The sequence below is a fragment of the Synchiropus splendidus genome, chromosome 14, assembly GCF_027744825.2.
Source record: "Synchiropus splendidus isolate RoL2022-P1 chromosome 14, RoL_Sspl_1.0, whole genome shotgun sequence".
Lineage (NCBI taxonomy): Eukaryota > Metazoa > Chordata > Actinopteri > Syngnathiformes > Callionymidae > Synchiropus > Synchiropus splendidus.
The window spans coordinates 5,195,600-5,221,323 of record NC_071347.1 but is presented as its reverse complement, the minus strand read 5'-3'; the positions used below and the strand labels follow the sequence as shown (position 1 = coordinate 5,221,323).

The 25,724-nt window shown below is 41.9% G+C and overlaps 1 protein-coding gene across 1 annotated transcript in view; it reads left to right on the top strand.

Moving 5' to 3' along the window:
* The window catches only part of grm8b (glutamate receptor, metabotropic 8b), a 172,361-nt gene that overhangs the window by 80,320 nt on the left and 66,317 nt on the right, over positions 1–25,724 (top strand). Inside the window, exons 4-6 of the mRNA XM_053884803.1 lie at positions 11,087–11,222; positions 17,970–18,124; positions 18,210–18,347. Of these exons, the coding sequence (XP_053740778.1) occupies positions 11,087–11,222; positions 17,970–18,124; positions 18,210–18,347 (429 nt within the window). The remainder of the gene's footprint in view (positions 1–11,086; positions 11,223–17,969; positions 18,125–18,209; positions 18,348–25,724) is intronic.

Sequence of the window (25,724 nt, the reverse complement as noted above, 5' to 3'; positions counted from 1 at the left end):
AATATTAACCGCCCGCTCTGAAGTGAACATTATCTCGCTCTCTGTACGCCGCTTCCCTTATTTGCATACAAATGAGAGCATTTTCAGCTCGGTGTGGGTCTGTGGCAGCTCAGCGATGGTTTATTTTAAAATTCCAAGCCCTCCTTGCCGTCAGGTAAGATAGATGGATGAACGAGCCAGTGAGAATAAATGGTGGAGACATTTAATAGCAAATAAATTTAGACATTTTTCATCAGAAGTGGCATTGTTGGAATATCAAAACAGCTAAAGTTACACCTGCAACGCGTTTCTTTTCATTGTAATAATAGCCTAGGCTTACAACATATACTAGCACGACATGTGGTCCAGGAGCTCTGACCATATTTGAAATTCCATCAGAAACCGCCGTGCTGTAAAGCTCCAGCAACAAAATCCACTAACCCATGAAATATTCAGGGATTATCAGAGCTCTCACTCTCATCATTGCGACCCCAAGGAATCCCCAAAATTTCACGCAGTCAATCATTCTGGACATTACTGTACATCTACTTTTTTTTGCCTCCCCTCCTCCTGAGCTTTCTCATGCTACTGTTCACGGCTAAATGAGATGGAGGGTTTTTTTTTCAGCGAATTGACCACATTTTGTCATCAAAAAATGTGAAGCGTTAAAATACAGCTCTCCAGGTGGGCTCAAGTCCTTGGCCAGGGCCCGTTTTGTCAGTGTTCCCATCTCAGACTTTGGAGCCCTGGAGACAGAAGTGTGAAGTCTTCCTAGAATCTAACCCCTACCCTCGAATTTCCAACATGTACGGTGGCGGAGGTGACGTGGAACCGGAGTTATCAATTTCCACTGGTAACCGGGAAGCGGAGCGAAGGCGTGTGGTGCCAAGTGGTTGTTATCCACTCTGTCATGGTCATCATGATCATGCGAGAATCATCAGTCACCCGGTACTTCGTGTATTGAAAGCGCAATGTCTTTATAGAGTTTATGATGTGCCTCATAAAGAACGGGCTGACACTCGACCTCCAACGTTAAGTACACATCATACATCACAAAAGAAGTGCTCCGTTGGCAGCATCGGAGTCACGTATGCCGGTTATGGTGCAATGTTTACACTGGTTTATCGCAGTAAGATGTGAATAATGTCTTTTATTATGAAAATTTCTGGCATTTACGTTGCTTTTCACTGGCTGACTTCCTGTCTGAATAAGACTCACAACAATATTGGTTTTTTTTACCCACGCTTGAGTTCTATTTTTCGCGGTACAGCGTCAGGTTGGAGACAAAAGCAACGTTCTTGCAGGAAACTAGACGATGAAAGGAAATTTAATCCCTTACTTTTCAAAATATAGCACTACTTCTAGACTTCCATCACAGTCTCCTCATGAAGCTACTCAGGGACTAAGCTGCTATTGTAAGACGCTCTCTCTTGATACTTTACACCAGTGATTAGTGGTTCTGTGGTATGTCCACTCGGAACGGTACGTGGTTTCGTATAGGTAAGTTTAAACAAGTGTTTAAAACTGGGTGGAGCATCCAGGCTGTTGATGACAAAAAAGTTGACCTGACCTCTGGAACACAAAACGCGGGAAGTGCTGGCGAAATGTGGGCGAAAATTGAGTTCTTTAATTTAGATAAAATCAAAATGAGCAACATTAAGAACAACATTAAGATCAATAACATGAAGAAGTTGTTTGATGCAACATAAGCTCATCACAGACGTGTCGGACTTGTCAAGTCATCTTCTCCAGGCTCATTGGACTGTGTCGGCCATCCACACCCCCATGGCGTAATATATTGACGTTGGGAAAGTGAACCTTTGTGTCCTGTACTGATGCCAAACGCAGCCTGGCAGCCATTGGATGTTGATGCATTGGTGTTTTAATGGAGTAAAAGATGTCACAAAGTCAGTTTGACCGACGTTTGAGAATCAATTGTCACATTGTCACTTGTGAAAAAGGAGCACCATCCCAATAGATACTCGTACTTTTACGAGACAAAAAAACACACGAGTGTGGACCAACCAACAAACCTTTCAAAGAAATATTTTCACATCTGGCACTTCAAAAAAAGTCAAAAATGCGTCCCTACGTATTTAAAATCAAGTGTTGTACAACACATTCCCAGTGTCGATAATTTCCTGAATTCAAAATTATTTTTTTCTGAACCAATATAATTTTACTTACCGAATGACCGAAGCAATCCTCCCGAAAGTAGACATGATCTAGTTAGTCTTCGCTTGTTTTTTTTTGGTTTGACAGTGCCTGTTAAGCTTGAATTGAAATTCATGTAAAAAAAAAAAATAGGGTGCATCTTCTCCGTTACAGGGTCGTAGCACTGATACTTGAGGTGCAATAGATAATGTATGTTTTCTCTCACTGAAAAAGAATGTGTTGAAAATGGCGTGTCCTTAGTCGTTGAATGACACACACATATTTCATCCACTCATAATAGTCAGTGTCTCGCTGAAATGGATGCTGTGTCTCACATTTCTTTCACTGATTTATCACCATGGTCTTTGCTGGAGTCAAGGGTTTCCCTTGACAAGTCAATGAGAGAGCCCTCAGAGACGTACACCCACCGACGTATTCACATCCAAAGATGAAAAAAAAAAAGAGAAAAAGAAAGTCTCATTCAAGCTGATTCGTAACATTCTAACTCAAAGATGCTGAGATGGCCTCGAGCTGTACCGGAACTGAACCCATCTTCCCATGGCACTAACCAGTGGGCTGCTGACTAGCACCTTGTAAACAAGTCAGAAATACATCTAGTTTATTTACCCAGCATTGACTGACGCCAGAAAAAAAATATGCGTTATTGATTTTCAGTCCAAAGCGCCATCTGAATCGATCCCACAAACAGATTGAGATTTGTTTAACCGCCTCATTGATCATGTTGATATCAATATTCTCTATTTTTTTCCTTTTTTTCTATCCTTCGCAATTGTATCCTATTATCGCAAGGAAAAACATATGCATTTACTAGTGTGTCTCTCTACTGCAAGTTGGATATTGATAGTAATTTACCTGCTCGTTTGATTTCAGGCTGTTTTTACACCTCGCACGCTATTGACCTTCAGATGTCAGATCAATACAAAATGGCTCTGAATGAGGAGAATTGAAATCAAATCCAGTCGCTCCGAGCTGTGAGACTATACCGCTGCCCTCACTTTCACCAGTCTGACCTTCAAACCCATAATCCACATCACCCGCACGTATAAAAAAAACCTGTAAAAGAGAGATGCCACCGCTCCAATCCGACAGTCTGATGGACCTATGTATTGCAGGAATGAGTCCAGAATGAAATCTATTTTACCCTGAAAGCATGTGAATGAGGTGTGGGGGAGTGATGCTCTGGATGATGTGATGATAATGGCAGCAGGGTCTCAGATGTTTTTATCTCAATCTTTCACCCTGCAGCTTCGGAGTGGGTAAAGTCTGATCTCTGTGATGTCTCCGTATAACTTACAACTCTGATCCTTGATCTGTTTTCACCCAGGCGCTGGAGGTCATGCGTAGAGTCTTGTTTGTTGTTTGGTCGGTGTTATTATGTGAAAATGGCCGGGCTGAATTCTAATAAATTCAGCAGTGAAGCGACAAACAACCAATTACATTTTGGTTCAAATCCAGAAACTCAAATTGCATTTGGTAAACAAAACCATGGTTGTTTAGTTTCCATTGCATTCGCCAAGAAGGTTGTTTCTTTCAGTTCTGTCTTGACTTAAAGAAAAATGTGTACAATGAAGAACTTGGCAAATGGCAGAGCTGCACCTAATGTATATCAATAACAAGAGCAGCACTAGATAGATTTTTCCCATCGTTTTGTTTGGTAATTTTGGAGCTCTGTGTGAAACAGAATATGATCTGATAGTAACCTGATATATACTGTAATGTGACTTCATCATGCTGGAGATTATTAAGCCCAGAGCTGCCCATACATTAGATCAAATTCGACATGCGCATGATGGCAGCTCCACCAATGTGTGAAGAAACTTTAATATAATGTGAAACACATTGCATCATATGTAACACTTTAATGCAAAGTGACTTAAGCAAAAAAGGACCATGTCTAAGGGTTTAAAATGACTAGCTTGGTAAGATTAGAACCAATGGCCTTCTGCTCTGGTGACACTGTTGCTATCTCATGAGTTTACCAGCTGCTAGCATTTACTCAGCATGAGGAGAACAGTGGTGCGCAGTTCAATGCTAACGGCAAAAGGATTTTCAGAGAGGAGTGCGAGGCTAACAGTGGCATACGAGTTTGTTGCTGGTCCTTATGTGTCTTTCGGCTGGGATAGACTCCAGCCTCTCAACTGCCCAGCAAGCTATCGATCTTTATCAGAATAGAAACCCTTAATGGAGTGGAGTGACCTTGTCATCTGTCCAAGGAAAATTATTCCCAATAATAACCACATTATGACGCTGTTAATAACATGTCTAGCATGACTGCCATGAAGACCTGTGTTTCATTGATGCTGTTTAAATATTCATTTGACGAATGACATTTATTTCTGTCAGGCCTGTCAACGACAGACTCAAACTGTGTGCAAAGAAAATTCCAAGTGCCTATGTTAGTGAGTTGGACAGCACAGGAAGATATGGTACAATAGACGAAGTAGAATTGTAAGTTTATAGCGTCGTATGGAGGGTGGAGCGGCATTTCGTGTGATTTACCAAGTGCAAATGAGTTAAAATCATTTTGGTAAAGTTGAGGAAATTATGGTAAAGACATAGAAAAAATGTTCTGAGTTTTTGTGGGCAAAATTTTGACTCAAAACCCCCTAACCATAACCTTAAGTGAACCTCAACCCTTAGCCTAACCACACCGTGTAGTGTTATTACAAATGACACTACTCCCTCAAATTTTGCGCATGATAATACTTTAGTAACCGCCTTATAAGTTGTCATTCATGATCATAAAGTTTCATAACATCATCTCTAAAGCCTTATAAATATGGATGAGACCTTGATAGATAGAAGTGTAACTGGGATTGTTGGCTGCATGAATCCTGTAGTAGAGCAACTTTGAGAAACAAGTACAGAAACAACACAGGACCAAAGGCAATGCAAAACCAACATTATTTTATGATGCTTGAGTCATGGAAGAAATGAAACAGAAGAACCCGAAATACATCTTTCATGTATTGCATGGAATGTCAATGCATGTGTTTTTACGGTAAAAAGCTGGCAGCTGTGTGTTCAGAACTGTACAGTAAAGGGACGTCAAATTGGGTAATTTACGACAAAAAAAAAAAAAAAAAATCCATCAGCAGCAGACCATGATCATTTTTGATTGAGAGTCAATATGCTGCTTAAAATTAGCCAGTTATGCGACTTAAAATATTCATCACTGGGGCAAACTGTCCATGCAACCTTCAGCACAAACACATGGACAGAGCGAGGGAGAGGATCTTAGACTTAGACTTTCTTTATTGTCATTGTACAAAAACATATCACTATATTTTGGCAACGAAATTTCGTTTCTATGTCTGGCATCATGTTAACTTTTGCTGATAAGATAAATACATTACATTAACCCAATGTTCTTGGAGTGAGGCCTTTGTCCTCGGCCTTCCGTATTTAATAACTTGGCACATTTACAACTGTTGTATGGGACTGTGACACGAGCATACTTTCATTTTCATTTGGTTAGTTAATGTTGTCAAAGTACAATGACAAAGGTTTTGTACATTACGAAATAATAAAGTCCAATATCGTCCAAATATAGTCTATACAAAACAAGACCAAGGATGAAAATAAAGAAGCATGGTTAAGGTTTGTGGCCATCATTGGACCCACAAGGAAAAGAAGAGTAGATACCAGGAAAATGATAGGGAGACTAAAACTTTTCTGACATTTTGAAACCTTTGCGGTATCCAGACATGGTGATCTAGTTGAGGTGAAAGCTCTTCAAAACCTTGGTCATGAGACCATCCACGGCAGCGACCGAGCTGAGAAAAGGTCAACAGGGAGTGGTGACACAAAATAAAATTGAACAAAGCCAAAAAAAGTTAAATCTCAATGGTTGCTAAACACCACTGATAGTTGCTACATTTATTAAGAGAACTCAAAGCTGGTTCAAGCATCTGCTCCTTCAGCACTCCTAAGCTCACCTGCACAAAGGCCCTCTCACACTGAAACACGTGCTTCATATATCCCCAAAATAACACTGGCAGAGTGTCAAATACAGCAGGTGAAATATGCTGTTCCAAACTCTAAAGTGCTTGGGAATGTAAATCCATCTTGTTTTGTCATAATCCTCATTCTATTTTGTTCGATTAAGTAAATGTAAAAGGAATGTTGCTGAATTGATCCTCAGTTTAATATTCAATAACTGCAGAGTGGTTTTTTTTTCAAATGCCAGAGAGGACCAGGGCAATTAATAAAATACAAGGTGAAAGTTTTTACCTTCCGTTCGAGTTTGTGGTCTCTTTCTTCCTTCTGTTGAAAGGAACACAGTCATCAGACAGGCATACAATTGAGGTCAGACAAAGACGAGCCTCATTTCCCTCAAAGGTTTCCGCAGTAAAAGAAGCAGAAATACTTTCACTGAAATACGATGAAGAAAGCCTTGTCAGCCAATTAATTCTCAACATGCCGCCGTCTGATTTGTCGGTTGCTGTATCTAATGCTGTGCTTTACATCGAGTCTGAGACAAAGTTAATCTTCAAAACTCCACCACCGCCCTCGTTTATCTGTCCCAGGGGCCAAGCTGCCGACCAGTATCACAAACTTCAAGAGTGTTTGTAGAGGCAGAGATGAACTCGCGGTTTTAATGAAGCAGCTAGAAAACAGTGACTCTCCCATCTGAAGTCTGCAGGGAAATCAGCTGATTCCCGCACCACAGAAGAAGAAATAGAACAGCTAATTGATAGGTTCTCCTCGGAAACTCTCCAGATGCCAAGGAAGAGAAGCAGGGAGTCAAGCACTCGCCGCCTTGAGATCTGTGTTTGGGCAGCGTTAAATCTGTGCAGAGAGAGAAACTGCCTCTCTCTGTTTTGGGGTGAATAGCACATGAAAGAAACAAAAAAATGTGGCCTCGGAAAAGTCTAGAATAACAAGCAGAAGAAGTCAGTAAACAAGTAACAACACAATCTTATTAGAAGCAAATCTGAAATATCGAAAAACCTTTGCTACGAGCTTCCATCTTGACAAAAGGGCATGATACGACGCTGAAATGCCTCATTATCTCCCGATGCCACTGTTTTAAGTACGCAACACTGTATGGGAACCAATAATGCTTGTCTTGAAATACTTGTCTTGGTGGGTTGTCCCACAGAGAAAACCACAGGGTGAATTTTGCCGTAGGTTATGTCATTGTACGACTCCCAGGAGAAGAACGAAAGATGTCCAGACTGACTGACCAAGAGTCATTAGCACAAGGAAGCCCTCTGGTCTGTTTGCAGTATTGTGTCTCAATGGACGTACTGGAGACATTAACGCCTCTTCATAATCATCTGTGCTGTACTTTGTGCCTCATTAACTCATTGGTCACTTTTCATATGCATAGCGCCTTTCAGAAAGTTGTTCACAATCCTCTATTGACAAAGTAGAACATGCGAAGAAGAGAGTCTACACATGCAACATGAAAGTGGTCGGATGAAGGCTCAGTGGAAGCAGAAGTCACTGGGAAAACAGGACAATATTACGTGGATGCAAGTCTATAAAAATGAGTCATTAAGAGGATCAGGCTCTTCCAAAGTCCAGGTGATCTAATGGCAATTCATCCTCACACCTGTGGTGTAATGTATTGACGTTTGGAAAGTGCACTTTTGTGCATTGCGTGTTCATATGGCTTTCAATTGATGCACATGTTCTGCCTTCTGCGTCAGGATATGCCACAGAACGTCACATAAAAAAAAAAAAAAAAAAAAAAGAGGCGAGCTTGGGTTTAGGTTCCTTTCGTTTTACATGTAACAACGGTGACTTTCAGAAAGCAGGGGAGTCATGTCATGGGCCACTGATGTCCAGTGTAATTCAGACTTTTACTCATCTGAAATGCATCATCATGCAACTCTGAAGACTGTCTTTGTTGTCAGTGTCGGACACCAAAGCCCACTTGTCATCGCCAATACAAGTAACATCTGACTTACAACCAGGATCGGTTCCGACCAACTGGTCGTAAGTCAGATTGGACGTAAGTTGAATGCCATTACAAATAGCAGACGCGAGGGTTACAGGTACTACTGTAGAGGTAGATGCTGGGATACTGAGAGTGAGATGCTGGGAGACTGTGCTGCCGTTACTGTCGTACGCGATGCCAGACATTGAATAAAAAAAAATGAAGCATCTGCTGGCCGTGGTGGTAAGTATGGGTGGAAGTAAGTCGAGCAGGTCGTAAGTCGGATGTTACGTGTATACAAGAGCATGGGAGTGAGGATGGGTTGATTCAAGACAAGTCTTGACTTTCAGCTGTCACGTGACCATGGTCACTGAGGTACTCAAAGCAAGATTAACAGCTGATGATTCTTCAAAAACTGAGCCGGAGTAACAAGGACTGCCACTTTTATTTGTATATCCTTACCATCAGAAATGCTTCAATGCATTATGGGCCTTGCAGTTTGAGAGGAGGGATTCCTTCATTAGGTTTGGCTTTAGTTATGAGCAATTTGATTTTGTTTTAAGTGAGGACAGATGTCCGCTGAGAATATGGCGTGACAACTGCAATCACTGTAACCTAATGTTCCCCATATGTTCTTGTCAAGGGATGCAGTGAGGAGATAATGCTGTTATTAGCCTAGACCCGACACTCACATCAAGATAGTGTTAGAAATTTCAGCTTTTCTTCCACTTGAGCTTCATTTTCTTCCCAAAACACATACGATTAAAGCACTTGCAACAAAGAAAAATCTGTTTTCAGTTTCATTTAAATCGGAGTGCCACCTGAGTAAACTGTGCCCACCGGTGAAGGGCAAAGACGTGACAGAACATTCCACCGACGGCAACTTTTACGAAGAATTGGTTTTATAACTCGCTGCAGAAGGTCGAGAGTGAACTTTCACAATGCTCAAGCATGAGTGGATTCAATAAGTTTCACTGTTTCCACGGCCGTCCTCCTCGTTGCTCTCATCTTCCTCCTCATCGCTGCTGCTCCACTTCCTCATTCCCTCTCACATCATTCAACATGATAAAACTGTTAAGGTTTAATGCAAAGCCCGCTGAACCACGGCGCACAAATAAGTTTGATGAGTTGGAGCAACTCTCGGAAGTTTGGAGACATGACCAGGCAGAGAATATCATGGCTGCTCAGGAAGTGATATTCTCTGCCTGTGGTCAATGACTTTAGGTGCTGGATTATGGAAAGAAACTGTGCCCGATTATTCCATGTAGGTATGATGGATTACTGATCAAAAGATGAGTGAATTATTGGATTGATGGATTATTGCCTGCTCGGCCATCACACTGCTTCTATGGTGGATTACTGAATGTAGGCATTCTGGATTACTGACAGCAGGTGTGCTGGATTTTTTTCACCTGTTGTGTTCTAATCTCGGGGCCCATCTTTTCCAGAACAAATGGATCCAGGGCCCGTACAAGGAACAGAACTGATTCATTACTGTGATAACTGATTTCAGAATGACTGATTTCATTTGTGTTTAATAACCATACATGAAACCATGTGATAAGCGCAAAGATATTCGTCATGGAACAGTCCAACCAGCTGCAGAACCAGTTGAAAGGCATCAAATTTTACCAAAGAAAAGAAGAAAAAAATACCCTAAATGCAAACTGTTGAGAAAATTGAAAAAAAAACTGTATGTCATGAATAAAATTCTGAATAAAATACATATAAATAAACTCTAAAGAAGATAAATAAAGTGTAAATGAAAGTATCACCATAAAATGCCCTAGTTAATTTTAAAAACTGCTCCAACAGCTAAACAGTTTTTACTATTGGGGGCGTCATCACTTTCTTTATCATTTTTATTTCTTTTCAAGAACTTCTCCATAGTTGTTAGCTATCACAGATTTGCAGCTGTCAAGTCAATTTAGTGACACACGACTGCCGCCATACGTGGCTAGTGTATTAAAACTGAGCATCTCACGGCCCAGAGGTGTAAAACAAAAAAAAACTCTAGCGGCCCTCTAGGGGGGGCTCACGGCCCGTTTACTACCATCGTATTTGATTGTTAGCCGGAGTAGTGTGCTGGATTTACATTGGTGTCAGATTATTTTCCAATTGTCTGGTGAACAGCAGGTGTACTGTGGAAGTGGTCGGTGCCAAGTTACAAGCTGTGAAAAAAAGGTAAAAAAAGAAAAAAAGAAGTCAACTCTGCAACTCACTGATGAAGAACTAAGGCAAATATAAATGTTACTTACCTTTGTACCTTTTCATGAGGCAGGGATTCAAATGTCATTTTAATCTTTACGGGAGGAGCCCAGCCTACATCAACGTCTGCATGAATAGGACAGCTCAACAATGAAGCGACTCTCTTCTATGGCGCCATCAGTGAGTTGCTGGCGATAATTACATCCTTGCGCCTCCAGTGGCTTGAATTAAACCCCTCGACCTTTAAGTCTGTGATCACGTGATACCAGCAGATAAAAGTTCAACGGTCCTGCCGATTAAACGTCTGGATACAAAGAGAATAAACAATAAAGATAATTACAGCTCCGTTACACAGGCGTACGCTGAGGTAATAACACGCCAGACAAACAGCAGCGCAGATACATGAGCAGATTATGAGATTGTGTTTCAGCAGAGGTTAATGAAGACCATTGAGGGAGTTGGACGCAACAACAGCAGGATTCATGGTCACATGTCAAGGCATGAATGTATGAAGCCCAGCTCAGCGCTTTTCATGAACTTCAGTCCTTCCTATAATGAGAAATACGTAAGAGACGGAGCTTAAAATTAGCCTTCACAACATTTCAGGCGTCACCTTTAAACATCAGTCACATTAAAAAGGGCAAGCTGCGGCGGGAAACAGCCTTTCATTCTCTCAGCTCAGAGAGTGACCTTTGATCACGTTATGTTGAAAACCCGTCTCCGTTATCAAGCAAACTTCGGTTTAGTTTGGAGAAAATGGCTCCGAGGAGGATTAGTCAACTTCAAAGTCTTTGATATTAGCTTCAGATGGAATCAGTATCTTTCTGTGTCTTCCAGGAGGGGTGTGCATTGCTCAGTCCCTGAAGATTCCCCGGGAGCCAAGACCTGGGGAGTTTGACAAGATTGTGCTGCGACTGGTTGAGACTCCCAACGCTCGCGCAGTCATCCTGTTCGCCAACGAGGACGACATCAGGTACAGACACCAGAGGGAGCAAAATTGGAATGCTGCATCTCTTATCTTGCATGTTGTTGTTCCAGATTTTGGAGGTCCACATTTGTGAAGAGTATTATTTCTTCCACAGAATACATGATGTGCTGCCAGTACACATTGCCAGTACACATTACAACACATTTTTGCATCTGCACTTCAGGAGACCAGTGTGCCACTGCATGTTTCCACATGGTCTCCTGACACATATTCTTCTGGTGCGAGATCAAGAGATTCATTCTATCCTCCTCTCTGTTTACCGTTTCCCATTTGTGGCTAATGATTGTCTTATGAACTGCACTCTTCTGCTGTACACTTGCGCAAAACTGGAGCTCTGGAGCCTTTACAGATACAGTACATAGGGCTGGTACAATACCAACCCATGGCAGGCCACATATAGACAAACAGTGACTCACAAATCTTCTCAATTCTTTGTCATCACTTAACCTGTGAATCATTTTGAACTGTGGGAGGAAACCTGAGTGCAATAACACACTTAATCACTTTTCACACGACTGTTTGTTTTAGGGTTTCCAATTGGTACTTTGGGCTTGGATTCTATCTTACTTGAATGTGAATGGCAGAAAAATGTTGTGATCAGGATGGGAACATAGCTACGGTGATGTTGAGCATCAACGCACATCTCTGTGACCTTCACTTGAGAGTCTAAAGTACTTTACTTCTGTATGAATGGTGAACGACAGGAACCTACTACACGCAGTGGAGGGCAATGGAAAGGTAGAAGGGCTACTTTTGCTGGTCAAGTGAGCTCCCTTCGTCTCTGGCTTTCACTATTCCATTGATCGGGTTTTCTGCTCTGTGAGTGCACACCGACAGATGGGAGCTGAACACGGCTCAATTTAATAACAGAATTTTGCTGGAACATGAGTAATTATAATGAAAAATGAGTGTAATTTTATTTAGGCTAACAAGCAATGCAAATGTCATGCTCTATATTTCATGAGGACTGAGCTATGACAAACTGAAGATCCATCAAATTTAAGAAGTTATAACACTGGTTGTGTCAATTCTGGAAAAGATTCCGATAATTAACGGAAAAATAAATGAGATGAATCCTGTTTCAGGTTGAGTAAACACGCCAAAGTGATCAACTTTTGCTAAATAACTTTTGATGACCTTCTTGAATCGGTCATACATTCCTTTAGTACCCTGCGTCCATTAGCCTGTGTGACTTGTGCCTGGCATTCTGCGACTGGAATTCCAGTCCATTCCTCCTGACCGAATTTGAGCGGCTGAGTCGAGAGGGCTGCCTCCACCTTTCTGCTCGCATTTTCAATATGACTGTGAGCAGGGCTGTGGGATGACCACTAAAACACACCGACTTGGTCGCTTCAGGTCACTGTCCATTTGGTAGAAGCATTTACTGTATGCCCCAAGTATTCACTTCTTGGCTGACGGCTCGAGACGTCGCTTCAGTGTTTTCACATAATGTTCTTTCCTCTTGATGCTGTCTATTTTGTCAAGTGCAACAGTTCCCCCTGCAGCAAAACAACCCATCAACATGACGCCACCACCTCCGTGCTTCACAGTTGGGGTGGTTGTTCTGAGGCTGGCAGTCTTCTCCCGCTTGCCTTTAAATGTTACAATGGTATCATAGTCAAACAGCTCAACAGAACCGCAGGACATGTCTCCTAAAATTAAAGTATTTGGGGTTCATTTGCAAAGAGTAATATGACTGTGACTGTGTGTTGCTTTTAGAGTAGTGACTTCGTTCTAGCATGGTCCCTTTTAGCCAATGTCAGTACAAGACATGTAGCAATGTGAATAATGACACTCTTAAAAGCTTCAACCAGCATCTTGGGCTGTCCATGCCTGCGACACTGAACCCATGTCTTGATGGTGGCTGCACGTGGCCATGGTGTTTAAGCTAACCGATAAATGAGCATGACACCAAGGATGAACCACACAACTCTCTCACTGCAGTATTGGCTGGTTCCTTTCGGCTTTCCCGTGATGCCACCAAAGACACTTGTGTGTTACAGATGTGCCTTAAAATACATCAGCAGGTGTCACTCTAATTAAATAAAACACTGTCACAGAAGGAAGTCATGGCAGCACCATCTGGCCTCTCCCCAATTATTTACTTTGAAGGAAGCCACTTCTCAAATAGAAAACATTTCATGGACCCAAAGGAGGAATGCTTTCATTTCGTTTTATCTTAGACTGTATTTGTTAGCATCCCCACTGTATAGATGTGCAACAGTTTGTGGGTCTAACATAACAGCTGCTGGAATCACAATATACTCTATATCTGTAAGCTATCTCTGCCTGCCTGTCCTCACAAGGTTTAGAAGGTTAAAACATCAGCAGAAGTAGTTTATTATAATTAAGTTTGGAATGGTTAAGTTAACTGTGAGACGCTGGGGAAAGCTTTATGGCAATGAGAGGCCTTACAACAATAGCAAACAAACATGGGTGTGCATTCAAGCATATCTATTCTCGTGAAGTCAGATTTTGGGGAAAACACCCCCGTGTAGGGCCCTTAGGCACTTGTGATGCCCTTTTGCCCGGACCCTACAAGTCACTTGTAACTTAGTCACTGTTATTGGGTTTAAGTTTGGTTTCTGAGTCCTGGTTGGATGGTTAGATTTAGAGTGAGAGGCTGGCGAAAAGGTTTTGGCAATGAGTGGACACCACAAAGATGCTGCGACAAACCTGTGCGTGAGTGTGGGTGTGTGTCTGTGTGTGAGTGTGTGTGCGGGCATGTTTTGCCATACTTGTGAGTACCAAGTCTTTACAAGCCTCCTTGTTGAAAGGACATTTTGGCCTGTTCTCACATGGTTTTGAGGGTTACAGCCTCAGTAAAAATAGTTATTATAAATTGGCGCAAGTTTGTTTCAGAGTCCTGGTTAAGGTTAGCCTTTTGTCCTGGATGGTTAGGTATAGGGTGAGAGGCTGGGCAAGACATTATGGCCCCGCAAAGATGGTGTGATAAACTTGTGTCTGTGTGTGTGTTTGTGCTTGTACATCTATCGTTGCGAGAACTAGTATGACATATAACCAACAGAGTGAGGACACAATGAGGAAATGTCCTCATTTTTAAGCTAAGCCTCAATTTGAAGATGAAGACGTAAAAATACTTGATCATTATCATGTACGGTACAATATATTTAAGTTTGGTTTTGGTCCTGGTTAAAGTTAGTCATTTGTTTTAGGTTTTGGGTGAGAAGCGTGATGCTATGAAATGTCCCCACAAAACATTAAAAAACATAAAAGTGTGTGCGTGTGTGAGGGGGAGGGTGGGTTGGGGTGCGTATTTGCTTCTTGAAGAAGCACACACATTTCCACATTTGCACATGATTGCCCTCTTGGTATTTAATCAGCTTGTCATCAGCCGTGAATACAAATCCCATAATAAGTCCAATTATCTAAATCTGTCTTTGTTAAACACAGGGTTTATTTGTGCCGAGTCCATTTGCTTGATAAGCTCACTCTCTGGACTGATGTAGGTAGCTCAGGTATTTGTACCTCATCAATATGAAATGAACTCTATATTTTCAATATGCAATACATATATTGCCTCCACGCACCTAAGTTTTGGAAATCCAAGCTCTATCTGACATCAGATTTTAGTCAGCAATTGAAGATCAAGAGCACATTGGAGAGAACGAAGACAAGGAGATGGATCATTTGATATGAGAAAAAAAAAACTTTCTTCTTGATTTTTTTTTCTTTCAGCCACAGTGTCTAATACTATTGCAAGAGGAGTTCCACTTATCATAATTTAAAGGTTACCTCTCCACTTGTGTCACCTCCATCATCTGCAGGCCCTTTACCCTTGAGGTATAGATTCTAGTTAAGTTTTATGTTACTGTACCGTCTTTTATTCTAAGTGTGCTCCATCAAGGTTAGTGGCGACTGCTGCTCCTGACTCAGCTGTGATCCTGTAATCGAAGAGGGAAAAAAATCGCAGCGTGCAGCCACAATGATCGATACACAATACTAAGAACACCACACAATATTATCAATGAAACATTTATTTCGTGTATGAAGTGTGCAACAAGAAACGCAAGCGGTCAGTGACGAGTATAAAGAAGTGTATTTGCAGTGTGGACAAAGGTTCCATGGACGTAGGCGTCCTGCCTTCACAGTTATTTACCTCCAGCCTGACCTTGGAAATGTGAAGAGTTGTGCTGCCGAGGAAGAAGGCAGCCATGCTGTGGACTCTGTGGCGGAAGAGGCTCCACAGAGAGCGCAGTGTGGTCTACTTTATCTTCTCAGCACTCTTCACCATCATCTGCTGGCATTTGCAGACCATATCAGTCTTGCTCTCAGCAACACAACAGGTCAAGACAGTTTAGACGAGGGATACTGAAATATGAATCTGAGAGGGCCACAAATCATTTTTTCAATGAGTCCAAGGGACACTCACGTTGGACAGATGACATGCTATTCTGCAGCACTCAAAACAACAACAAAAACAGAAAAAAAGAATGTTGTTTGGAATGAGAAATCTCCATCACACGTACAGTCTCCTGGCTTATTGAGCACATGGGTGATAAAACTAAACCTCTAGTCTACATATTTACATATTATTTACATATTTGTCATTATTCATTTTTTCCTGCCAGTTGGTAAGCACAATATATATCTCGTATGTGTTTTTAGTGGGTCTGGGTAGGTATGAGCAGCTTGGTGGTCTTCCCCCAGTCATTGACAGTCGCATATATGGTTTTCAGTGGGACTCACGTGAAAAATGTGACTCACCACTTCCAAACTAGTCTTCTAGCTAAGATAAAACCGTATTCCAACACCTGTTCGGAATACACCATCTCTCTAAACCAGAGGTGGGCAATTACATTTCCTTGAGGGCCACATGATACATTGTGACTGCTGTGAGGGGCCATCAAAACTGAGAGGAAGATGGTAAAGAGCCTAAAAATGAAGAGAGAACTTAAAAATAGATTACTTACAGCAACAATGGCAACATCGTTGATAGTTTCTTATAGTTTCAATATAAGAAATGGTATTAGCATGTGTAATTATACCAACTTATAACATTTAAAAATTGAAATATTTATAAATGTTAATACGTTGGCAAAAACATTTCATTTCATGTACATTTCATTTAAATATCAAGCATAACAGCAGTGTGGACAAAACAGTTTATTTTGAGGGACAAGAAATAAGAAAGAAAAAAGACAGGTAGTTAGTTGTCCAACACATTTCCAGTTCTGTCCTATGCATAAATACAGTTAAAGCGCAACACTTTGCCTGTGTCTGCTCTAAACTCCCTGCTATAGCTGCATGCGTTTAGCAAGTTTCCTTTATTCTTTTATTCATTATTACCATCAATATGGTTTGGCATTCCATATCATAGAAGGGTGCTCATATTTTGGTGTCAGGTACCATTTGAACCTTCTTAGTAGCACCAACTGTTATTGTACTGAGAAGTCCCAGATCTCTTCTGTCTGACGAAGTTTTCATTTTCTACATAGGACCAAGTTTGGATTTTATATAGGAAACAGAAACACTCTGATGAACTCAGTAGGGGACCTGAGGTCTAGACAATACAGCTTTACAAGTGGTTGCAGATCGTAGGGGACATGCAAAACATGCTTTCCCATTTCTTTACAATACACCACCCACTGCAGCACTTGAACTATCTGTGTGGCATTAAGGGACCAGATGTGGTCCCCACACCACTGCATTCAGGCTGCGATTTGAACAAATGATCAAGGGGGCGCATACAAGACAGCGCCAAGCAGAATAACAGGGCGAGAGGGGCCTTCTTGTGGGCTGGTTGTCCCTTCTAAAGATTCATAACTTCAATTATGTTTCATTGGTGTGGAGCCTCACCGGGTTCCCAAAGGTGGGGAATCCATGTGTGCACGCTTGGGCTAAGGATGCATCCCCGTGGAGAATCATGTGACTGAATAGAAAAAGGCCTACTAGATGAGCAGAAGGTGGGGAGTGGCTTAGGCTGACACATAAAGGTGAGATTGAGGGGATAGCCATGTTAAAGGGAACAAAATAGTCTACAGTGAGAATCTCTCTGTGGGAGTATTTGTTCACATATGACAAAGTGGACGCTCAGGATTTATGTGCTCTCGCTGTGTTATCTGATGATCAGCAGCACCTTCACTGCCAACACAATACAGGTGAAATTAACATTGATCTGACCCCTTGAACCTGGAACAAAACCCATTTGGATTTCACAGTCACATTGTGTGCTGAGGATATTTCTTTGTGTGCCAAGACATCAGTATAATATGGTCCCAAAACATGGACCTGAACACAGTTGCCAGGTAGCAGGAATCACAGCTCTATCTATTTGGTTAAATAGTCTGTATGCTTTGCCCCTCCACCCCAAAGCACTAATCTTACCCCAAAATATGTACAGTATTTAACAAATAAATGAAGGGCCATGACATCTGAGTTCCTTATAACTTTATGAGTTGACTGTACTGAGGGTTGACAACTACTGTGTGTTGTCGTAGCTACTCTACTGGCATAGACTAAGTATCTGATGCCATAAAGTCCTTTCACCTTCCATTTACTGTTTACAGCAGTTACAGCAGTTCACTGCAGAAGAAGGCGCAACGTGTGTATGGGTTTAGACCAAATTGCTCTCACTGTACAGACGATGTGGAGTTTAACTTGTGAATATGTGTGTACCCCACTGATCTCAGTATTTGGTACTTACTTCAAGGATTCCAATTTGGATGGTGGTCCTTGTTACTGATACCTGGTCCTGTCTTGTACTTGCAGGAGGATCCTAGATGCTGCCAAACGGAACAACCTGACGGGTCACTTCCTGTGGGTGGGCTCTGACAGCTGGGGCTCCAAAATCTCACCAGTGGTCCAGCAGGAACGTGAGGCTGAAGGTGCCATCACCATCCTGCCCAAAAGAGCCTCAGTAGATGGTGAGAATGCCATGGCATGTCTTGACTTTTCTGGTTTATAGTGAGTCATAATTTAAACAAATTTAAAAACGACTTCTTTTGGCAGCTTTCGACCGCTACTTCAGGAGCCGCTCGCTGTCGAACAACCGCAGAAATGTCTGGTTCGCAGAGTTCTGGGAGGAGAATTTTGGCTGTAAGCTCGGGATGCATGGGAAGAGACCTGGAAGCCCGAAGAAGTGCACAGGTAGGAATGAATATCGCTGAACCAGCTGGTTGTAATGGACTGATCCCTCACTCCTCGTAAAAGAAGCAATCGTGCCAGAGTGAATTATGAAGTAGGTCATTTAGAACTATTAACATGTGATTTATTTTATTTATTTATTAGAGCATGGTGGTACTGGTAATGCATATACTGTATATTTGTCTTTGTGAATATCATGCATGACTGCTGGGGAGGAACATTAAAGGATGGCAAGGAATGAAGGAAGAAAGAAACAGTGCAAAGGGAGTGTAAATTCAGACATATGAGGAAGTCAGGAGTGTCACTCAGGGTGGCAAGTGGCAGAGTTGAAGATCAGAAATGAGTCTACCAGAGTGACACATGGAGAGGGTTGGTGGTGGAATTAGGCACGCCAGACTCAGAGGGTTTGGACATGAGGAGTGGAGAGAGACTGGGCACGTTGGGATGTTAGAGATGGAAGTCAAAGTGAAGTGAGTGTGAGGATGAGCGTAAGGAAGCCATGGGTATCGTGAGGGAGCGTGATCAAGTCGGCTCATCGAGGAGGCTGACTTGGTGTGGCATCCCCTGATGGGACTTGGCCATAACAAGGAAATAAAGAGACCCATAACTCAGGTCCTGAGACAATAAGAGTGCTGTGATGGGTGTAAACACTCGACAGATACAGGAAGTTAACTGCAAGTCGACAGCTAATTCGGTGTTACAGTCCTGTTGTTACATGCTGCTGTAACTCAAGAGTCCTTCCTGTGTTTGAGGACATGCTGGTCATGGAATTCAGTATTCAAGCCATGATGAATAGCCACAGATTTCTACAATTACAATAGAGATTTGCACCTTTTACCTGTTATGTCTTTTGTCAGCAGGTTACAGGGGAATGTTGGAGGCTTTTGCTGCTGAAATTTAATTTACCAGACTTCTCGCTCACTCTGATCCTCTTAGAAATCTGAAACTCCCTAAATGCACACATTCGCTCACACGCAGTATAATTGTCTCCCCGAAGCTACCAACAGAATCTGCTTGTGTAAATCCAAAGTGTTTCTCTGCTCTCAGTTTCCCCGCAGTCACGAACCTCATCTCTCTGATCTGGCTAATTCCTGACTCAGCGCTTCTGACAGGGCTGCCAGCAATTTCCAGGGGACTCCAAACACAGACTCTCTTTTCACACGCACTCTGTCACTCTATCAGAAATTCATCAATGAGCGAAGGACTCAGTCACCCCTTCCTCTTATTGGACGATAGAGTTGTCGAGGTTTCCGGTGTTTATTTTATTTCCCTCCGCGAGGTTAAAATCGTCGTGGTTAATGGAAGACTGCGAGGTGCAAATGTTGACACCGAGTAGCAGTTTGAATTTAGAGTCATTAATAGTTTGGTCACAGCGCCGCTTCTGATGACATTAGTTGGTCTCGGAAATCATAAATCTCAGATTCTGTTGCCATGGTTGCAGAGGGAATTAAGGCCTGATTTACATTTGTGTGTCTTTGAAGAATTGTTGACAAATGGAAACTGACGCATAACTGAAAAATGGCTATGTCACCAGTAGATTATATTGAGCGAAGATTAAATCACAGAACGCAGCGGAGGTTCATATTCACTGTGCTGCTCGCCAGGACGCTGGTCTCCGCTGATTTAGCTACTCGGAGGTGTTTTGTTTGCGTGTGTTGATTTACCGTTGGTTATTTAATGTTGCCTGACGCCAGAGTTTTCCGTGCTTCTTTTTGATGTTTTTTTAATTTATGACCCAGCGATATTTTTCACCTGAGGCTGGAAAAAAGCTTGTGGACTGCATGTGATCAATTTAATTTAGGCTTTGTGTACACGTGGCACTTCACTTGAAAGACAGGATGCTGACATGGTGGATGATCAGGTTAACCATAAAAGTTTTGTGTGAGTTTGACCAACCTGCAGCACTTCTCACAAGTATTATCAACAGTTGTAGTATTTTTAAATATATATTTTTAACTTCATCTCCATCCAGCCTGATGCTGTAGCATTCTGCTCTTGAATACAAGGGTTTGTTTCCTGACTTTAGTTGTTTTGACCCAAACATTTGTTTTCTTAACTTTCATTCAATTTCTTTTCTTCTTTTTCTGGCTGAAACACCATCTTTTTATGTTTAGCCTTCACTCCAAATCCTCTTTTTCTTTCCGGGGGCTCTAGGTTTCAACCTACATGTGGATTCTATTGATTATTTTGAAAGGTTCTGTTCATGGCCAGTTTGAATGTGACTAAATGCTTCTCAGTGTCATTCATGCAACACAAAAGTTTAAACGTTTAACATGACGTCAAGAGCAGAAAGAGAACCAAGAGTTGAAGTACTGCGCTGTATGAAGGACACAAACCAGTAAAAAGCTCACGTTAGCTTTTAAAACACAAATAGAATGCAGTAACAAAAACATCAGTTGGAGCAGAGTCGGAGTTGTGTCTGAAGTGGAGACGGTAATGAGGCCCATATCATTAGTCGAATATTATGTCACCCTTGTGTGACACAAGCTAAATCAGGTGTTCAATCTGAGCAGAACTTTCAGAGGGTTGTCATGTGATGAAGAATGTTTCTATTCATGCACACACACATTTGCTATTGTGAGGTAAGGCGCCTCATTTTACACGCTGTGTACGCCACCTTATACGCAACGTTTGGCATTCATTAAAAAAAAATTAAAAATTGTGTACGTCTAAGGCCGCCATGACCCTGGCACACAAAGGGTGAATTACAATTCCTTCCGCAGTCCTCAACTGCAAAAATGGAATTCACCTTGAACCTTACAAATTGTGAAACAACAGAAGCAAGAAAGAGCAGCCAAAATTCCACTTGAGCAAAAGTACTATCATGTCACATTCGTATCATCGTAATGTGTTCAGAGTTAACCACAAACTCCTCATGGAAAGGACCTGTGTGGGGAGCGAATCTGCAACCTTCTTACGAACAAAGCAGCTCTGCAATAGCTTTGTGACAAGAGAAACACCACTAAAAACTAGTTTTATGTTCTAGTACAAATGACAACGTAGAACATTTGCACGTAGAGTCATCATCACTCTAGTGATGGCAATGACACACTTAGGTCGATGATTCCGTGCACACGCAACGGTGCTCAATGTTGAGCCGCCCTGAAACGGAAGTTGGAAAAAAACAAATAAAACTAAAAGTCGTAACCTGTTGCAGTTAAATGTGTCTGAATAAAAGTACAATATGTTCTACTTTTGTGGTAGGCATCTAGTCTGGGAGAAAAGCTTTGGTGCTGTGTATATTTCAGACAGACGTGTCAATAGTTCCTCATGTTGGAGAGGTTAAGGACGGGATTCTTAATGAAAGGGTTTGCTTTCAGTCTTCATCCAGCAATGGAGGGACGACTATTACAATTGTTGAGCTTCTACTAGAGGAGGTGCCGAAGGTAGCCATGTGGCGAGTCGAAGAACGCCATGCCTGGTTAACCATATTTAAACAGACAGTGTCTAATATTGTGAATCAAAGTGTCACATTCAATCCAAACAACTGGAATGACACAGCAAGCAGCGCATGGAACCAACATGTACAACTCTGAGTTCCAACAGAGATTAAAATGAATGAGACATGGCAGACTTTATGAGATTATCTCCACAGCTGAAAGCCATCATTTTGTGCGGCGGTCATGAATTTATGATTGTTGTAACTGCTACAAAGCAGCAGTTGTTCACTCCAGACTTCACCAGCAGGAGCTCTGTGAGTGGCGGCTCGCAGCCACATCCACTCCCATTAGGTGTTCGAACGTCTGTCTGAGAAGGGTTGCTCTCCGGAGGATCGTGGACCTCCAAGGCATCCGTGTCTCGTAGAGCACCCAACTGGCTCTCTTTGTTCTGCTGCTGATGGTGCTGTGGGTTTTAGCTGTTTCATGTTTGACTTTTGATGTGAAAGCTGGTGTGTGTGCACAAGCTAAATATGAGTATGGAGCAGTCAGAACACTAAAATCATGTGATTGATAAGGATTGATTCAGATTGATTTATAGTTTAATGCTGGTTGACATTAATCATGTCTTTGCATGACTGAAGGATTATTTTAGTTACTTGGGGATGTCGAGTAAAACCACTTCACCAGGGGACGTCTGTGAGATTAATGGAGGACTTGCGCTGGATTATGAATGTCAGCGGAGCAACCAGTGGGAGGCGTCAGTCCACTCATCCGCTAGCGTGTCCAGCATACGATGATGTTGCTGCATGTATCCCTCCCTTGTAGCCCTCTAAACACCCCTGAAAAATAAACAGAATTTTTCAAGAGATACATGACATCTCTCTCACGCACGTTTACCACTGCTCCAATTGTATTTGGTGAGCATTGCAGGGGGTCATTTCCCTGGACCCCCTAGGTACAGTACAGTTGACTGACAACACACTCTGACTCCCAAGGTGTCTGTTTATGGAAGTTGACTTTAGGGTTAATCATGTGATGGAAAAAAGGATGAGCCACCTGATGTTTGTTTCTGTCACACACGTGACTATGGCATTGCCAATTTGGGATAGAGGCAGATAAAGCACTTTATGACCAGCATTCTAAAAAGTGCTATCTAAATAACACTTTATTATTATTACTATATTATAAAGTGCTGTATATATGACATAAAAACTGATATATTGAAGTGACCTTCCAATCGTCTTCCCTGCATGTGTTCAGCTTGAAACATTACATGGGAAAAGCAATATTTTTACTCCTTTGAAACACCCATGAGTCAACATGCAACATGGAAGGCTGACTTCCGCGTCAACATTGGACCCAAAACTCACTTGTTGATATTTGACACCTTGGGAGTGAGAAGTGTTGTTACTGACATCGTGGGGTAAAGATTACTGACATGGTGCATTCAGGCTGCACTAAAATGCCAGCTCATTTTTACTTCACCTGTCATCCCTGAGTCGTCCAGATTAAATTTAAATTCAATCATTCTGGTGTCAGATGTTAAAATGTGATTAATGACGATTCACAAAATACCTTTTTTAATTCAATGTCCCGCCTCCAGCTGAATCGCTGCCTTAATAAGCGTTGCACATGAATATCCATATGCCCTCAGCTCAATGTCGGCTTGAGTGGATAATCCTTTCTCAGTTCCCTGGAAGAACCCCTTTTCTGTCATATTGTCTCTAAATATAGTAATGTAAGCTGATGTTACTTTTCCCGGCATATTATCTGAGGGGAAGGTTATGTAAATATGAACCTAGTCAGGTGACTCAAACGGCTCATGGACACAAAAAAGAAGCAAATGGAAGAAGCAATGATAGTTCTGGTTGTGTCCTAAACACCTCTGCCGTAAAGGCGAACAAAGCCAATAGATTCAGCAAGGAATGAGCATTACGCCTGGTGCAACCTCCACGACTGCTGAGAGTGATGCGTGTGAATGCGACTCATGTCGAGTTGCTCTTTCGATCAATGAAAATAGCATTCACACTGCGATCATTAAACATCAGCTCAATTAGCCTCGGCAGTATTGAAACACGGCCTGAGTAAATCACACGGTCGACAGGTGAGAGAAAACGTTTGTGTGGTTTTCAAGACTTGCTCTCACAAGTGTGATCGCGTGAAATTTTGAAGTCAGCTGGCAAACTGCCGCCAAGTGTTATTTGCAGCAGGTTAAAAGACATCAACGTTGAACCTCACACGTTTCGATGACTTTGTTGGAATTTCAACGGCAGTTTTGGAACCGTTCGACACACGTTCCATGAAGAGATGCTGACTGTTGAAAGTCTCATTGTCATTTCTCACTTGGTTCCCACTCTCCGCTCCTAACACTGACGAATGTGCTCTGACATGGCTTTGGCTGTTTGTGATTACAAACACTTGTTAATATTCATTATTGGGCCGAGTGTAATTAAGTGAATGCGGGATTAATTACTGCATGCTTGTCACTGATACTCGGGGGAGGGGGGGGGGGGTCGAGATCTTTGCCACCAAAATGATTATTATGTTAATGTGCAGTCAGAAATGCAACTCATGAATATAAATGACACAGAGGTCGAGTGTTTGAGTTGTCGGGATGAAAATGACAGACCCGATTAACCTTCCGACACTCTGACATCCTGTGATCCAGTATCACACACATGCTTTTATTGTTTTGTTGTTTTTTTTTGTTCTGACCTGGCAGGACAACATAATCCGTCTTTTGGCTGCTTGTGATACAGATGATCCGGGAATTTTCCATGTTTACATCTGCGTTTTCTGTGGCGGTTTCTGCAGAATGGTTTGTAACCCTGGTGTTTATCTGAGCGGCTGCGCACCATTTGATTCGCATTTATGTTCCGTTTCACGTTGAGTTGGAAGGTTGGTAAAATATTCATGTTTAGATTTGCTTGGAGCCCCCAAAGATTAATATTGTATACTGGTCCTATACGCACCTTAAGAAATATGTACGTTAACTCCCTAAAATAAATTAAGATGCTTTTCTCCTGTCGGCTGAAGTGCTGGACTGTTATGGAACAGATGAGGGTTTTTTTCTCAATTTGACATCAGTATCATTTTAGGTAGATCAGGGTCTCAAGTGAACTCCTACAGTGAACACAAAAACAAACTCAGAAAGAGTCCTCCTTGGATATACAGTATGTGGTTCCACTTGCACTTCTTGAACCAGGGGTATACTACTGGCCACAACACACATTTTAGGATTTTTTTTTCACGTGTTTTTTCATTAGGGAGTGCTGGGGACGGTACTTGCAAAGCTACTGTGTAGTTCAGCCTGGCAGTAGGTAGAAACTACTCTCACTCATGAACTCAACCCTTTAAGCGCAGCCATATGTCAATGTGAATTATAGAACCCTAACTCTTTTCTTAGTATGCAAATTAGATGAGTGAAACTCAAGATGTTTCTGTTTCTGCGTGCGATATCTCTAACAGTCAACAACATCAACTCATGATGTATATGTCCAACATTATTTCTAAGAGGTGAAACATGGCTGTGGTTGGGCTTGTGTGTTTGTGGGTGCATGATGGGTGGTGGCCAGAGGGCTGCCCATGACTTGCTTGCTCCAGATGAGCACTGCAGTGCGGCCGATGCCTTCAGGGGCACAGGTTTTTATGATGTACTTGTTTTGAGATTTGCCTCATGTCCTCCTGAGGCTACTGTAGTTGGGAGAGTCGCTACTGCAGGAGGGGAGCAGTTCATTTCATACAGTCATAGTGGAGAGCGAACTCGACTGGCAACTTCAATAAGTGTGACTTACTGCTACAGCCATTTTTTATCTGTAAAAATTACCCAAATAGTTGTTGAAATTCCTTGAGCAAAGGTAGTTTACTTAATGCAAATTGTAGTGAAGCAGTGTAACTGAATGTTGTTAAAGTCTCATTAACATGGAACAATTGGTAGGAAAAAATGGGCGAATAATGATTTTACTGTGATCACAGCTAGTGGCAATTGTAAAAAATCTTA